Source organism: Plectropomus leopardus, chromosome 7 (assembly GCF_026936395.1).
Source record: "Plectropomus leopardus strain MGB_pleo_1.0 chromosome 7, ASM2693639v1, whole genome shotgun sequence".
NCBI lineage: Eukaryota > Metazoa > Chordata > Actinopteri > Perciformes > Serranidae > Plectropomus > Plectropomus leopardus.
Genome location: NC_142182.1, coordinates 14,866,460 through 14,884,839, shown reverse-complemented (window position 1 = coordinate 14,884,839; position 18,380 = coordinate 14,866,460). Strand labels below are relative to the sequence as shown.

The window sequence follows — 18,380 nt, the reverse complement described above, 5'->3', positions numbered from 1 at the left end:
ACTCCAGCTCTGGTCAGCAGAGGGACGCACAGCAACTGATATTATAGTAATTCAGATCAATGCACCTAGCAGTATTTCTTTAGCCCTGAATTTTGGCAATGCAGTCATTATAATTACTCTAAAACTTTAAATTTGATAAATAATATCCATGCAACTTTTCAAGCCTCACACTCATAGGCATGCATACACACAACTTATAACTATACTCGGTTGGACGTGTAAGGTTAATGTTGAGTTCAATCAGCAGTCAATTCATTTTAATTTAGACACTCAGTAATGCCCTCAGTACACTTCCAGCTAAGTGAGACTTAACTCTCACCACTTTAGTGTGTGTGTGTGTGTGTGTGTGTGTGTGTGTGTGTGTGTGTGTGTGTGTGTGTGTGTGTGCGTGTGTGTGTGTTTGTGTGTGTGAGAGAGAGAGAGACAGAGAGAGAGTTAGAGAGAGAATTGTAATGAAGGTTCAGGTCTGGGGCAGTGGAAAGTGGCTGTTTGTGTCACAGAACAAAAAGGGAGAAAGTAAGGGAGGAGGAGGGAGTGCTCTAACAGCAGAGGTGGATAGACGGAAACAGTTTGGTCTACAGCGGGATTGTCCTGCCAAGAGCGGGCACTGGGGCCGCATGGAAAGTTTCCCCCTCCGACTTTCAGGCAGCCGGAGGAGAAGCTGTCGGTATTGAATATCCTGGAGAAGAAAAAAGGGAAACGGTAAATTGAAGATCCAGACGCGAAGATGGAAAAGTTTGTCAGTTGAAGTGAATAGTTTTGCATGTAACGGGACTGTTTAAGTGTTTCCCTCTGAAGGCACTTCATCCCTCCATGAAGAATGGACCGCACTGATGCCTTGAATCATTTCTCTAAATAGTTTGGCAAAAATATGTGATAATGATTACTTGACCTTTTTACATAACACTTTACGTGCAAAACATCTAATCCAAAGATGTTATCAGCAGCAGCAGTACTACCTTATTGCATGGAGCCACAGAGAAGTGGATGAAGAGCAGGTACAGGAACACGATCAAAGACAGAGAGAGCAATTAGAGAGAGTCCAGATCCGGTTCAACAGTGGCCTGTTAGCGTCTGCTGTCACAGGCGAGGCTCGTACAGTAGGCTTGGGCTACAGTATGTTATGTGTGTTATGTACCACAGTCAGGGATGAGGCAGAACTGTGTCGGGGGAGCCAATTATCATTTTTGGCAGCAGTTGTGTTTAAAACCATTCTCATCCCGCGTTGACAATCTGTAGCAGATGTTTCATAGATACAAGATTCACAAGGCCTCAGTGGCTTGTTATCTATCAGGGGTCATTGAACACATCAATTGATTTATACTTATACATTTTAGCTACCCTTATTGCATGTCTCTGTAACCATCGATCCACTGCTTTGACTGATATATCTCAATAATTATTGGATGGACTGGCAGGAAGTTTGATACAGATATTCCTGGTTCGTAGAGCATGAATCACAGGGAATCAGGTGATCTCCTGATTTACCCAATGAAATATCTCAACATCTAGGCTATAGTATATGGATTGGCACAAATTCTTGTACAGATATGGAGACAATGAATACTAATGACTACAGTTGGATCATTACTTTTCATTCAGCACCATGATCTTACCAAACTTTGAACATGTGAAATTCTTGAGGTTTTGATAAAGCACCTGCAAAACTAATGACATTCCCATCAGCCTCAGCTCTACTTAGTGTTAAGTACTAACATTAGTGTACTAACTTGTTAAACTAATTAATTATCGGAAGTTTTTAATGAGTGTTGGAGATGTCTGACTTTTCTCCGATATGATGGAACTAGATGGTTATCAGCTTTTGGTGCTTTATAAAACTCAACAGCGATCAAGACCTTGGTTACCTAAGATTATCCGCAGAGCTTGTTGTGAGCAGTTTCATGTAGGGACTGTTATCATTCTACCAAGCTACACCCGCTGACAGTATCACCATGCAGAATAAAAAGGTTGCACCTACTGATAGCGTACTTAGCACCACTGAGATTAATGTTTACATCTCACCTTGTCACAAGCATGAGCCTCTCGTCCATGAGTACATGCACGCTTCCGTCTGTGCATTAATAGGCAGGTGTACGCTGGTAAAAAGAAAACAGTTCCTTAGTAAAACTGCTCACAAAAAGCTGTGGATTATCTTGAGTAACTGGGTCATGATTTCTAGAAATACACATTGCTGTTGATTTTTTTTCAAATGTATTTGTTGGTGCTTTGAGCACCAAAGACAGAGTGCCATTTAGTTCTGTAATATTCGAGAGAAGGCAGATACCTCGATAGCCAATAACTCAAACACTCAACAACTCACACCAAAACAATTAAGGTTGATAATTAGCACTACGGGTAAGAGAAAAAAATCTGCTTGTTTGATTTTGAGATGGACTGTCCCTTTAACTTTCTCTAGCCTGAATGAAGCAGCCAACTTGACACACAAAACATAAACCATTAGCTGCTCCACCCCACGCCTAATTAAACCCTTGCCCCTTTGCCATCAACACTAAATGAGTGGTCAGAGGTAATGGCCAGTTCAGGTCAGATTCCTCTGTTTTTTCATGTCCCATGTTCACACTCTCAGAGGGAGCGGGTGCATGCCACGCAGCAGTCCTCTGTCTATTAATAGCCACGAGGGATGGAGTCGCGGGCAATCTGGATGGCGTGTAAATTTAGACCCTCCCCCCTGGATGTTCCGTTGATGTCATAAGCCTGACCTCTGACCCAGGAGCCTGGCTGCCACAAGGCCCATGTTGAACTTGAATTTCAGGGTTCTGAATGTAAGCGTGTACGCCTGACACATGCAAACGCTTATTTATCTACAGTGCAAGTACATGCACACAAATGCATTGATAAAATGCAACATCAGGAACAGTTTGAAGCAAAGAGCCGTATGAATGTGTCACCAAATGTGCTCAGTACTCTGTACCTTCTTTCACTAAAAGACTCACACATGACTATGACGCTCACTGACTGTGAAGCCCCTTTGTCTTTTATTCACAAACTGGTCAGTGTGCAGATAGAAGCACCGTTTGTGTCCTGCAACAAACAAATCAACAATAGGATCTTCTGTCTTGTCTTCTCCAAAAAGCTTGACACTAGAATGCAAAAATGTCACACATGATGACGCTCTGATTTCCATAGATTTTGATATCGACTGCAGTTGGAGTGGGGCGATTAGGTAGAGTGCTCACACAGGTTCCCACAGCCTTATCCAGTGTCTCTGCCCCTGCCAGAGTTATGTGATGGATCGGAGAGAGGCTGGGGGGGCTGACATGCATAAACGGGGACAGGGGCAACTGATCTTCAAGGTATGTCAGCCGACACTCTTGGGATATCTTGTGCACAGCACTGCGGAAGAGACATTAACCCTACAAACACAACAACATTGTTCAAGCCATGATTCCTCTTGTCTTATTTTTGGGTCTGATAAAGTTGTTGTTGGATACCAGTAGAGCCATGACCATGTTACAGTAAGAACTGTGTTGAAATAAATGAATAGTGACACCGGATCAAAATGAATCAACATGAGCTGTATACAGTTTAGGTTTCGGAAAGTTATGGCAAAGGATATACTTCTGTGAGAAAGTCAAGCTTTGTGCATCGACTCAGCACAAACGGAAGCTGATCTATACTTTGTTGACATTATAACTCCAGACACAATAGATGTTGACAGTCCAAATGCCAATGAATGCCACCTTCGACCAATCATGCCACCCCTTGCCACCCTTGAGGCACTCATAAACAACATTCCTGCCCTAAAATGTCTTCTGCGCTCCACATGAGACGCTCAGCACATTAAACAGCAGTCAGTCTATGATATGTTATCACAACACACCCTAAATCCATCACAGATAATCATATTGCTTCACATTTGGTTTTTCATTGTATGTGATTATCCTAAAGAATCCTCCGTATTTGCATATCACGTCCTAAAATAGTGATTAAACTGCAATACATTTTGATTCTTATTATTTGGTCTTCTCGCAGGGGTTTTGCATCTCTTTCAGTAAGAGATTTCTTCCAGTTTTGTGACATAATGTTGTCAGTAGTTTCACATGTAGTATCAGAGCTTTTTTTTTTTTTTTTTTAGAAATCAGTGTCACTTGGAGAAATGCAGAAAAATGACAGTAAGGTCAGACAAAAGCTCAAAAAAAGTGAATTTTGTAAATGTATGCAATATCAAAAATATAATGCTTGGCTTTGGTTTGGTTGGTACTTGGTGAAGGTGAGCTACATAGGAGAGTGCTGGATGGCAGGTGCCTCATCTTGCTTTGTAAAATGAGCAAAATTGTCAATGCAAACAGTCTCGAAGCCTTTTTAGCTTCTTCATGCAACCAAGTCCCTGGACCAGTCCATTACATGTATCCACTTCAAACTCAGTGACAGTGTTGGTTTTAAATATTCCATTAATTCTCAATTTCAGTCTCTGACATCACTCCTTGCACTCTATTCAAATATGAAACACCACAAGACCGCATTTGGATAAGGCAAGTGTCCTGACCTTGCCATGCCCAATTGATGCCCCTGATCCGTTTACCAAACCACCGGATGACAAGTCTCCACAGTCTTTTACGCACGGAGAGCGCACGGGGGGTTTGCAAGCACGCATGGGGATCCCTCCCTTCCAGGCTGTCCATGGCCTCCTCGCCCCGGCGGGCAGTTCCGAGACTCAGCCAAACCCTCCCGATCCCCCATTTCCCTCTCTCTACCTTTCCTCTGAAGAAACAACCCGGCGTTACGTCAGAAAGTGCAGGGCAAGCAAGACAGCGTCTTAGGAGCTATTCGTAGGCATTGCTGCCAAACCCGGCTTGGGGCTGCTCACGAGCTCACTGCAGCCAATGCAATTTACAAATGCAACTCTTTTTAAACAGCAGCAGTATGTGGTAAGTCACTTATTCATTCATACTGTTTTATTTCCTCGCTGGGATTTTTTTCTCACAGCTTTCTTCACATGACAGGTCTCTGTTGCTGGCACAATTGCGCAAAAAAACCCAACAACAACAGTGTAAACGGTGTAAAGATAAAGAGTAGGCTGGTTTACCCTGTAGCCTCACTGAAAACACCATGACATGATGAAGCAACAGAGCTTTTTGACGCACAGAGATTTCTGCAGCATTTTTTTGTGTTTGATTCTTTGCTGATCTCAAAGACAACATGCCCCACGCTCGAAATAGGAACCCCAGCCCCATCCCAGAGGTAACATGGGACACGGGGCTGAAGGAGATGAACGAGACCTGGAAAGGAGCTATAGCCTGTCTCGGAGTGGCCGTCTTCTTTGTCATGACCATCGGGATCATATATTGGCAAGTGGTGGACCAGCCTAACAAGAACTGGATCCTCAGGGGGACTTTTAGCGGACTGATCTGGGAGAGAAGAACCCACTCGCTGGTCATACAGACCCTGACGGAGGACAAGACCTACGTGGAGATAGACGTCGGGAACGTGGGGAACCCCGACATCGAGGTTCCCTTCGTGAGGAACCTGTGCTGGCTGAATAAAACAGAGTTCTGCTATACGTGGGACTCGGTGGCCGAGGTGAAGATCTCGCTGGAGGTGAATGAGGAGACGGAGACGGAGTGCTACAGCATGACTTGGGCGCCGGTGCACTGTCATGTGGAGCTGAAGGTAGGATTTCTCTCAGTGTGCACTTAAGAGTCCAAAACACAACCACAACCTTGCCAAAATGCGCTTTAACGCACAATGTGATGTGCAAAAAAGGAGTTTTGCACTTTGAACTTTCATGCTTCATTTGCAATTAACTGAATGTTAACTGGCATGTGATTGTGCATATTGTTGCACGATGTAAAATACAAAATTTGAGGGCCCCCGTCCACTTTAAAAATCTGAAAACACTATATTTAGCGTTTTCCTCATACACAGCAGTTAAACGACTTTTTTTGTTTGTTTGTTTTATATTAGTGGTTACCTAGATTTACCTGATTTCCATTACCACCTGTTTGTATAAAACTGTTAAAACACTAGAGACTGCATTTAATTAAATAGGTGACTCAAAAACAAACCTTTTTTTCGCAGCAGACTATTATGTATAATCCATAACTTGGCTCCTACTAATCAAACAAAAGTACTGCAATTTATGTTTATTTTTAATTGTCGAATTTTATTTTGTTGAAACTGAATTACAGAAACTACGACATCCAATGAATTCATCTGAAAAAAAAATAAAATAAACACAGCCATGACGCTTGAGTGATCCATTTGAGCTGACATGATGTAATAGACTAAAAAAATAAATTGTTTGCGTGATTCCCTCTCCCTTCTACAGCCCCCCATTTAACTGAGCGGACTACATTCGAGTTAAATCCGCCTCTTCACAGTTGTTACGCTTTTTGACATGCACAGTACTTACTGTACTTTCCCCCCTCAGCTTAATTATCAAAGGCATTTAACTATTGGGATGTTTGGGGAGGTTAATCTGTCCCCGCTGGAACATTCCTCGCCATAACTCCCTGTCATGTGGCGCGACTGCTCACAGAAAATCTTTCCAAACTAAAGTCGCCTTTATTTTTCTAATTTCCAAAATCCTGTCCGGCGCCTCTCAGGTGACCACTTGGCACCTGTTATGAAAGTCCTTAGCAGAGCCCGGATTTTCTGACGTGAAATAAATGAGCTGCCGTTTTACGCATTTGTAGCCCTCACGCGTAAAGACGCTTGAGGAAGGACAAGCTTTCTCTTAGAAAACATTGTCATTTAATCCCCCCTGCGTGCGATGCTTTCTGAGACAGTCCCATGTGCCAGCCATCATCACATACCACCCAGTGCCCTGCATTTTATACACTAAAGTCACAGTAACTTGCTCTGACTGTCAAATATGAGATTCATCCATACTCCAGCACATCATGTACAGAGTGTGATTGCACTGGAAACATGTTGATGTGTTCCAGCTTCTCCTCTCTGGTAGGAGTTAAGGAATACTGTATGCCAAAATATTCAGACAAGAACAATTTCTTTCCACAGAACATCACTCAGATGAACAGTTACCATCATTGAAATAGTGTCTGTAAGACCAAACATCCACTATACTTTTTTGTAATCAAATGTTTATTGAGATTTTCACAATAACTGGAAGGGTTTATTACAATAGCCAAAGTGGGATGTAATCAACAAAGCACATTGTGGTGTAAAGTTTGCCATTACAGATCTAGGCACTGTAAGCAAATAAACCATATAAAAACAAAATAAATAAAACAAATTTTAAAAAAGGAGAAACAAAAACCCTACCCGGGCCTCTAAATACCCAAAGCTGAATCCCAGAAATAAAGATTAGTAATAGACAAATGCTAATTTCCTCCACTAAAGGGTATCAACAGAAATAGTGGACAATAAACATACGCTGTATGCATACACATGAAAAGTTGTAACAATATACATGTGATATATATATATATCAGTCAGAATGATTGACAGATTTAGACAATCACAGTTCAAATAAGAACACAAGTCATTACAATTAAACATTTCTTTTGTGTAGTAGCCTTGACCAACAATAAATATTTTTCTGATTTGACAAATGTAGCCGAGCTGAGGAACATCCGCTACACCTCATTGTGCCTGTAAATGACATGTTTTCAACATTATCACTGCCAAGACAAATATAAGCAAGCTGAATTTGCTGTCAAATTCTACTATAAAAAGCATGTTACATTTTTAATTCCATATTTATTTCAGCCCCCTTTGCAATCTACACCATTATTCTGTGGTCTACTATTTTTATTGTGTTAAGGGCGTAGGTTTGGTTCAGCACTGGGGTTGGGGTACACATATGAAAGAATGTTTGGGGGTTCACCAGCCAGAAAATCTTGAGCATCAAATACTAAATTTCTTACATTCTAGTGGGGAAGGGGGTAAATTGTATTGCATAATATCACTATATTTTTCCATGGCAACATTTTTTCAATACACAGAAGCAAAGTACCTATTTTTATCGATCACTTTTAAATTATTAGCAATGTGAATACAACTTGAACTTTTAGTAGCCTACTGCATTAATAAAATCAATTGCTTTTTCAGTTCACTCGATACATTTTGCTGCAATAAAAATGTCTGAAGTGAGATGAACCAACTGAAACCTTTATCTTTTTAGATAAATGATTCATCATCATTTGTAGTAGAAACACTTTGATGAATTGGATGAAATCTGGGGATTCACATCACTACATTCTGGTTAATTTTCATGCAACAATTTGTACCTTTATTACATAAATTTGTGGTGTAAATGTCTTTAATTTGGTTGAAATAAAAGGCTTCTGCTATGTAAATGTTTTTAATGGAAGAAAAAAATGCACTTACATGTTCTAAATATTGAATACACATAGATATATAGATATATAGATAGATACTTTTTATATATATTTATATTCAGTCTAACTGTAAATGTTTATCATAATCAGCTTTGTTGTCCTTGCTTTTAACTGTTATGTTGATTTTTGTGCAAATACATTGAGAGTAACAAAAAAATGGAGTCAGTCTTGTTGTATTGGCCAATAAAGCTGATTCTGATGTTGATTAAATTATAGCCAAATTCACCTTATAACCACTCATATATAAAAACGTACACTCCCCATTTATTTTAAAGTCTCCTTAAAGTATCTGAGTTAGCTCATAAACTAATGACACCTCTTCTGTGTTTTAATTTTCAACCCCTACACCCTTTTATATATATATATATATATATATATATATATATATATATATATATATCTATATATCTATATATATATATATATATATATATATATATAGGCTATTTCAGTTTTTGGTCAGGATCCATATCAGTTCATGTTCAGTTGCTGCCTTCACTCTGTCTCCATGTATGTAAACCTTAATCTTGCGTGTCCTTCTCACTCACACTGTTCATGTGCATCTTTGCAGGACTGCTTCTCCATGACCAATGTGTCCTGGTACGGCGGAGCCAGCGTCCGGGGTCAGACCTGGCCGATCAATGACCAGAACGCCACCACGCAGCCCTTCATCGTGAGTGATCTCAAGGACAATCCGTCCGGCTTCGGCTCTGCCCTGGAGCGCTACTTCTTGGGCTCATCAGGTGAGCAGCTCACTGTTGGAATGAATCATTTGCATCAACTGAGATTTACTCGTAGTCATTAGCAAAAGCGGAGTCATAGTTCTTCTTCGCACCTCGGTCTGTTACAAGAAGTAAGACCTTTTTAAATCTTTCAAATGACACATTGTCAGCTGTTTTTCCACACTTGCCATCAGCGCAGGGTTAGCACAAGGGCTCGGGAAATCTGACCCCACATCAGTGGGTATACAATGCATGGCGTGAATCCCAGGGTGTGAGGGAAGCCCTGTGGAAGTTGTTGTGTTTTCTTACCACCCCCCTCATGTTTGTTTGTGTTTGAGCTGAGAAAAAAAGGCCTCCAGAACAAGCATCCGTAAAAAACATACACTTGTGACTGGACGGTATGTCATCTATCCCACAAACAGAGTGAAACACAATACTGTCTGTGGTATCTCGGTTTATTAATTTAGAGATTAGACTACAAAGGGAAGCAAACCACCTTTCGCATCTTAAATTAACTCTTAGGGATACCAGGGTAATTGCCTTTTGTTACTATTAAAAGGGCAGGTTGGATGAGGGCCCTGATGACTCTTATAACTCACCAGGTTATTTTGGGGGTGTTAGATTTTATCCTGGGGGCAAAGGGGGGAGGCAGGGACCACTGGCGGATGTGAATGGTTAATGTGACTGACGAGGAACGTGTGGTGTGGAGTGTGTGTGTGTTTGTGTGGTAGCGGGTATAGCATTAACCTCGAGGGACTTTGCCCTCAAGTTATGTTTGTTTGAGGTTTGCTTATTGAGCTGTAGCTTAAATTTAATCTTTGTTGTTGAGAGATTTCACATTTTACAATCAGACATTTCAAAATCCTATTTTACACACACATTGCAACATGTAGTTTTATTCGGACTGTCAGTGTGTTAGAAAATTATGTGCATATGTTTGGTGTGAGTGTGCGTGTGTGTGTGTGTTCGCCCACTGAGTAGTGAAAGAGCCAACCAGCATCTAGATCAGTGCAAAGTGTGTGACATCAACCCATGAGGTGACACAAACAATCGTCCGTTATGACTTCACCGATTGTTAGCAGCAATCTTACACACATTCATTCACATACTGACAGAAGCAAATGCACCCATGCACGAGCACATACACCCATGCACATTTCGGGATGTTATGTAACACAGTGGCAGGCTTAACAAGAGAGTCACATGACTCAAATCCCACCTTGTGAGAGGACGGCAGTAATTATCAGGACCCTGTAACCCTTTGTTTCTCCGTTTAGCTTTGCACAGAGAACAAAAAAAAAACAAAACAGATGAGATGAGATGGGATCCTGATGAGAACAACTGTTTGAATGTTGCCAAGTAACCACTCACAGGCACACTCTGTACATAGCCCCAAACATAGCAAACTGATGCTCAGCAATGACAGCGATGCCTATTGGAGCATTAAAGGTATATTTAACATGATATCTTGCTTTAAAGTTCAAGGATGTTTTTGTTTGGCTCTTAGATTCACATTATGTGCCTCAGAGAGAATCGTTTTCCACAACTGAAGACGTATTGAAATTTGTACTTGGCTGCTTTCCTGTTCCCTAGGCTCAGTGGAGATTATAATTGAGAAATTATTTTTAATGAAGTTAGACTGGTATTCCTCCCCCGTGCACGCAACTAACAAGTTAAAAATTAAATGTGGGCTGTCACACTTTAGATTTGGCTAATGTGTCAAGTATATTTCATCACCACGAACAAGGGTTCAACCATCAGACTTGTAAAGCCTCCTACCTGCATGTATTCACACATACAGTACATATACGTATAAGTATGTACACATGCATAGATGCATAGACACACACACACATATATATATATACATATAAAACAATAAGAAACTTTGAAAAAAAGGTTTTTTGAGAGAGAAAAAAGAAAGAAGGGAAAAAGAGAAAAACTTGATTGCTTACTTACTTCATTTCAATACCTATTCACTTATGTATAATGATTTAATTTAGTTTCACAATCAATTGGCTGTGACCAATCAACATATCTTCATACAACCATCTGTAATATCTTACGAATATGCACATAGAGTGATTCTTATGATACTTCAAGAATTAGTACCCCACGAATGAGGTTACATGCTTACCATAAAGTTATATACTAAATGTGAAGTTAACTAGGTTAGGTTTTAGAGAATAAAGTTATTCTGGTTTGGTTATAATAAGAAACATGGTTAGGCGCCTATAGGCAAGTAAAGTTTTGTAAGTTAAGTTTTGGAAAAGAAACACAGACGTCCCTTAAAGTAAGGGATTCAGGTTAGGTTTAGAGGGTTGAGGGTTAGGGTTGGGGTGAGTAGTACTCCTGACACAGACTTCCTTCTTTATTACCATCAGTGCATTGGTCATATGATTGAAGCCTTCCTGATAGTGTTGGTGTTACATGCATTTTGGTGCATTACTTTTCATAGTGTACAAACGGTGTAGGAGAACAGCATACACACACACAAAAAAAATTAAATTAGAAAAAGAAATAGGAAAAAAAGTCTTATGTGCCTGGTCCCATCATGTTGCTGGTAGAAAATGATGTTTTATATGCAGTGAGGGGTTTTCCAACTCAACAAACTTGGTATCTTAGAGATTCACCATGAGCTCTGGTGGGTTGATAGGCAACACATAGTATTATATTTTGGTGTTACATTGAAGCACTATGTGCAACATTTAGAGTATATCTACAAGTCTAAGCCAGGATTGTCTGCACATGGCTTTCAGCATAGGGGCCACTGGGCTGCTGTTAGAAGCTATCACTGCTAACAACAGCAACAGTGCTGACAAAGCTAATGGTGTTAACATGGTGAGAAGTAGAGGGTGGGCGCTTTGCTTCTGTGTTATCTGTGGTAACCACTGTATAAGCATAGTGCAGAGTGGCTAGTTAGTGGAATACACACACAAACACTCTCAAGGACTCACAAGCACGCCCGGCAGGCCACAACAATAAACAAAGAAGCACGGATTACAACACACACAGAGGCAGCATCACCTCATTGTCTGCTCAGGACACCATTACTCCACCAAACCTTTAAATAGCTAATAGTTATTTGCAGCTATTTTACTGCTCTGAGAGTAGCATACAGCCTCTTTAAAACTTCCACAAAAACTGACTTGTGGTGCTTGTCTGTGCACCTCCTCAGACCATTGTACATGGCTAAAAGGTGCAGCCACCTGAAACTGTTTTTTAACCAGTACGCACATGAGAATACAGTTTCTATTCAGTCAAGCAATAACTACTATCTGATGTTTACTGTCTGACACAACAGTTTGCATCCTGCATGAGGTTTGATTAATCCCCTCCTTTCAGGGAAAGTATGCTCTATATGTGCAGTCCCTTTTTTGTGTGCAATTCCACACATCAGATCCACTGGTTGCCTTGAATAAATCACTGATGCATAAGCAGCTCCAGGCTCCTGCAAAATAACCACATATGCTCTTGTGCACATCAGACTGGTCGGACCACCATTAAGAAGCATCACATTTTAAACTGCAATGGATGACTGCAGCTTGACGAACAGCATGATGTGGTAGTCATAACTGTTTTATTGTTGTGGGACCGGAAACTATTACAGCAGCTATAATGGAGAAAAAATCTTCCTTTACGTGTGGATAGTAAACAGCATCATTATGGGAAATTGTGACTTTATGAAACTGTCTTAGGGCTTAATCAGATTATTGATTTGTTCCAAATTTTGGCAGTGAAATGGTATTATTTTTGCGTGTAAACCGACCAAATTTAATTGAATGCAGAACTGAAAATCACTTATTGCACGTAAAATAAAAACAACATACAGAACGTTTCAGTTTCTTTGTATAGACTGCATGTAATCCATAACCATATTTTGTCTTAATTGTTTAGTTTCCAAGTAAACAGGGCTTCAATATGTTTGCAATAGTGAATTGAACAATTTTTACTGTATATTTCAGACTCTACACCTCTCAGTCAATAATTTATCCTCTCAGGAAAGCCACTTTTAACTCCAACTTTCTCAACCAGCAACTCTCAGTACTGCTTTTAACCAAATGAGCGGAGCTGAATTGACCATTTTTGAAACCAGCAAACCCAAGTTTCATTTATGACATGATTTCCAACCATTTCTAAATCATTTACGGGTGTTCTTTTCCAGTGTCAGGCTGCTGAAACAACTGTGGTATTGTGCAAAACAGATCCATGAAAGGCATCATTTCCAGCGGTGATGAAAAAGTAAAGGAGTCACCACATTGATTTTATTATATTTAATTTTATTTATAATTAACAGACCAAATTGCATTTCAGCATAAAGCCTCCATCACAGCTACTTTTTCCCCGAGTCTGCTCTCTGCAGTTTTAGTGTAACTTTACACAGCTGTGTAAGCCCACTGACTGTTGTGAATGTATGGGACCTGTCTGCACCGACTCTCATTAGTCATAGTAGCACATTATGAATGTGGTAGGCAATATATGGAGCTGTGACTGACATTGCTAAGCTAAGAGGGCCCCTGGGTACTGTTAAGAAGCAAAGAAAGACAGACTGGAACACAAAGCAACAGAGCAACACAATGACCACATACTGTACTGTAATAGTTGATATTAAACTGAATCAAGAGCAAAGAAATGTTGTGAAAATCTCCTTTGGTTACATTTCATTCTGTTAATGCTGAACAAAGCCTGTGTGCTCCGTGACCTTGTCTTGTAGTTTGAAGAAACCTGTTGCACTCCCTGGCTCACTGCGTCATAACCAAGCCTTGAACCACATCCCTGATTTTTTTTAATCTTTTCTTTGCTCAGAGCATCTCTGAATATATCAGTGTATGTGTGTGTGTCATTTCAGTTTCAGAACAGTCTGAGCTGCTGCCTCACGTCAGTTTATTCTCCGAGTGCTCGCCTGCTTCCGGAGTCAGCACCAACAAGGGTCAAGCTAGTAGATTACATAGGATACGAACCACAGAACAAAAGAAAAGTGAAGCAGAGAGACAGCAGAGAAGATATATGCAGCTGTGCAGTAGAGTGACATTTGAGAGTGTTGCCAACTGGAGGAACTTGTCATAGCCCCACCTGTCTTTATCCATACAAAAACAACGGGGCTACTAAGAACAGATTAGATATCACTGAAGCTACGTCCTGCATTAAAAATATAAGAGGGGACTCTCAGGGAGAAGTTGTCCTAAAGCTTTCAGGGCTTATTCCTGCATTTACTCAACGGAAGGTCTTTGGTATACAATTTACACAGGATTTTAGAGAAGAAATGTGCGCAGAAATAGTGTACATATATGTACCTATACTTTAGAAAATACTTACTACACATTATGTCAAATCGCAGGGTAATCAGGTGCTGCTTGTTTGCTTAATATAATACAGGGATTTGCCATTACATTGAAATATAATGTAATGTAATGTAATATAATATAAATTATAAGTGAAAAAAACTGTAGATTCACCAACACAATTTTGTGTATTCAAAAACATGCCTTCATTATTGCTCAAAATTTTAAATTAAATGGTCCTACATCAAATAAAGATGATTTAAAAAATGTAATTCACAAATGAGTTGACGTTTTCTGAGCAATTTGTTTCTGATATTCTTCATTACGTTACAGCAACAATCTATTTTTGTCACATGTGAGGCAGGATGGGGACCCAAAATGCAGAACAAACAAAAAGGGAGCCAGAAGTACAAAGTACAAAGATGACGAGGAAAACAGACAAACTGACCAAGAAGAAAGGGAAACACAGGTATATATACAGAAAGGGCCTAATCAGGACAATGCCACACAGCTGGGTAAATGGACACAGGAACAGGAGGGAAACACAGGGATTGGTTAATTAAAGAAGGTGTGACTGGGAACACTGGGCTGGAGCAAACGAGACTTGAACAGAAACAGGTTTGCCGGGGAGACTGACAAGGAAGGACAGACAGGACTGATAACAGAGACAGAGGGACACAGAATGAGAGAAACACAGAGACGGGGAAAGAGACACAGAGACACACAGAGACATAGAGACATGGAGACAGAGAAAAAGCACAGGTGAGACACAAGGAGTAAAAATTCAAAATAAAACAGGAAACAGAACATCAGTAACAAGGAAAAACTGGAAAACAGAAAACCCCAAAACAAAGTCCACAGGAAAACCAAACTCCCAAACCATGATAACTTTTCAATTATCACTTTAAGTTTACTTTAAATTAAAATGTTATTTTGTTTTTGTTCGATAAATTGAAAAATAAAGCCTTTTTTTTATTTGTATATTATTTAATGATATATTTACAATTTTAATTTAAGCATTAGTTGTGGTAACTTCACAATTATTTTTTTATTGTATATAAATAAAGACACATGAGATGTTTTTTAGTGCAAGGATTGGAAATAACTGAAAAAGTTCAAATATTTAATTGTAATGAGAGATTTGTAGGTAAAATAACCAAAAACAAATTTATTTGTATTTGCATCTATTTTATTTATATATACAGACATAAATATTATTAGCAGCACACATTGTGCATTACTATTATTATTATGAGTAGTAGTAGTAGTAGTAGTAGTAGTAGTAGTAGTAGTATGCTTTTTTACCCTGTAATATATTTTTATATTTTAAGATAAAAATTATCTTTTTTTATTTTATATGAGCATTATTGATAATCAGAGGGTCTCTTAACTTGGCTCTCATCAAAGTTTTCTCAACTCAGTGTTACAAATAAGGGCTTGAAGTGTTCCTATTTGTTTTCACAGCAGGTTGTTGTAATAGTGAGCGTGTGATAGCGCTCTGAAACGAATAAAACTAATTTATCTACTGTCTCCATATCTGATTTTTTTTTCCCATACTAGCTTTTATGTAGTCAGCATCAGAGATAAGAATCAAATGTAATTTCTGCAGGACTTATCAGAATCGGTTGCAGCTTCATAACATAATAGACCACCTCCATGCGGAGGTGTATGTCTGCAAATGAGCATACGTATTACAGTACCTCCTTATCCTCTCTCTTTGCATCTCTGGTCCCTCCATGTTAGCATATTTTTTCTCCCCTTCTCCTCTCTGTCTCCCACCCCCTTTTCTTTATTTCTATCTCTGACTCAATCTTTCCGTGTGGGATCCAAAGAAATGATACTTTACTGCTCCTGCTCGTTTGTTGCTCGGTCTCTTGGAGGGAACCAACCAAGCACAACACACAGATAGGGAGAAAAATTATGTAACCATCATAGATTTAGATTACTTTTTCCCTTTCAGATAATGATACTTAATCAGCTTTATTTGATACAACAGAACCTTAAAATGACAAGGATGAAGCTGTTTTTTCATTATGCTGCTAAATAGTGAGCAACAGCAAAGGATGCAAGATAATAACAGACACAATTATCCAATCCAGGAAAAGATATTTTAAAATTTCCTAAATTTCAGTGACAACACACATGCTGGCACAGACGGTTAGGATTAGGGTAAGGAGGCACATGGTAAGGTGTAGAGAAAAGCATCACATTCAGACGCAAAGCGGACACCAGAGTCCCATGTGAAAGTCTGGGGTATGTTGGACCCCCATGCCACTCACCATATAGGTGCCCTCATACTCCTTATATTACATCATTATCATCAGTGTTTCAACCTGACACCTTACTGCCACTTATCATGCATGCGGCAGGTCCTGTCCTGCTGCATTCTCAACTGATGCCGCCTGTCCGCATATCATACACATACAGCAGGTGCCATCCGGTGGCGTATAATAACACTGTGACTGATTCTGTCCGGTTGCGTTCTCAGCTGATGCTATCCAGCAGTGTATCATGCAGACATGAAAGGTGGCTTTTGGCGTTGGGATCTTACGCCCCACTGACAAAGCGGCAGTATTTGACGACTTCAGAATGAGAACGGGCTGGCAATACTGTTAACCTTTTTGAATGTTGACCACAGTCTCCTGCCATCTGCTGGTATGGAGGGATATTTCCTCTCACGCAGGCACAGAACTAGGTGCTGGTTGGCCACCAGTTTGGTATGTTCATGTGTAACTTTTTGGCTGAGACATGGCAACATGAGGCGCTGAAGCAGGCAGCTTTCATCACCGCTAGTTTTGTGATGTCTGTCCGGTGTGTCTGGGCCTTTACCCAGACGTTGATTCAGTGCTGTTGCTACCTCCACTGCTGGCTAAAGGCAACAACTGTCAAGACAACTCTGTCCTCCAATTCTGCAATTGCACCTTTTATACATAGCGTTGAGGCAGATTAATGCCACAAAACTCCAACTTTGAACAGGCAGCGTAAACAGGGCTACACTAGTATGAATGGATGTGGATGTATGGAGGAGCCCATAGAGAATACTTATGTACAGGGTCCATAAATTTGTGCTGCACCCCTGACAAACAACATAGGTGGAGTGAAAGCTTGTTGTCCTCAAGAATGTTTTTTTTAATTACTATTTTTCTGAATAGTTCCTAGCTGAGTGTTTCTTTGGCATTTTCTTTGTCTCTCTGCAAACCCCAGATCACTGAGTCACACTTAAACAGAAATAAATGCTCACAATATTCAGCTCACATGTGGAAGTTAAAACAAGCTGCCACTATGTTACTCAATAGGTCACCAGAAGGTCCCCAGGCAGCTGCCCTGAAACCTCGACTCTCGACAAGTAAGAGGTGAAACACTTTGACAATGACTCACTTAGTCAACAGACATTTGTTAAAAGCAAGCTGTCATCTCTCATATGAGAAGGCTACCGTGTATGAAAATCATCCCATAAGATTTTCCACAGTCGATCTCCTACCTAATACTTTCCATTGAGGACAACAAGAAAGAGACGGCAGAGAGGGACTCTTTTAAATGGGGGGTTGTAATTACGGTGTGTATCACACAAGTGACCAGTCTGTAGTTGCTCAGGTCTGCTCTGTTTCCTTCCTTAAATATACTGAACTATTAGAAATGGCCTTAAAGCCAGCATTAATCCAAATCTAGGGATTAAGTTGTCTGAAAAATTTGGAATTGCTTTAATGGTCTCCTAACTTCACCAATTGAGACTGACGTAAACGAAAAGGATCAAGGAAAAGAGAAAAACTTTTTTATTACATCAAAGTGTGGGATCTTCTTATTTGATCTATTTTTACATTTTCTCCTTGTGATATTTGTACAGAACACAGTGTCTCACACTTGAAACAATAAAACTGATTGATTATAGGAACGGAGCAGAAAAAGTCTCTTTAGTGTTTCATTATTGTTTCAATGAGTGGAATAGGAAATTTACTACCATGGCAAGATCCCAGTTTTGTGGCCATCAATTTCTTGAGGTTGGGCACAGAAACTAAGTTTCCATTGTTAAGGAAATGCATGCCTGAACACAC

At 40.0% G+C, this 18,380-nt stretch overlaps 1 protein-coding gene across 2 annotated transcripts in view; it reads left to right on the top strand.

The window, feature by feature from the left end:
* Positions 1–4,558: 4,558 nt before the first annotated feature.
* The window catches only part of LOC121950691 (SITS-binding protein), a 31,216-nt gene continuing 17,394 nt past the window's right edge, over positions 4,559–18,380 (top strand). The window contains exons 1-3 of one of the 2 annotated variants that reach the window (XM_088080002.1): positions 4,559–4,889; positions 4,965–5,631; positions 8,896–9,067. In XM_088080002.1, coding sequence (XP_087936128.1) covers positions 5,161–5,631; positions 8,896–9,067 — 643 coding nt within the window. In that variant the 5' untranslated portion in view covers positions 4,559–4,889; positions 4,965–5,160. The remainder of the gene's footprint in view (positions 4,890–4,964; positions 5,632–8,895; positions 9,068–18,380) is intronic. The other variant, XM_042496768.2, reaches the window with a different exon arrangement.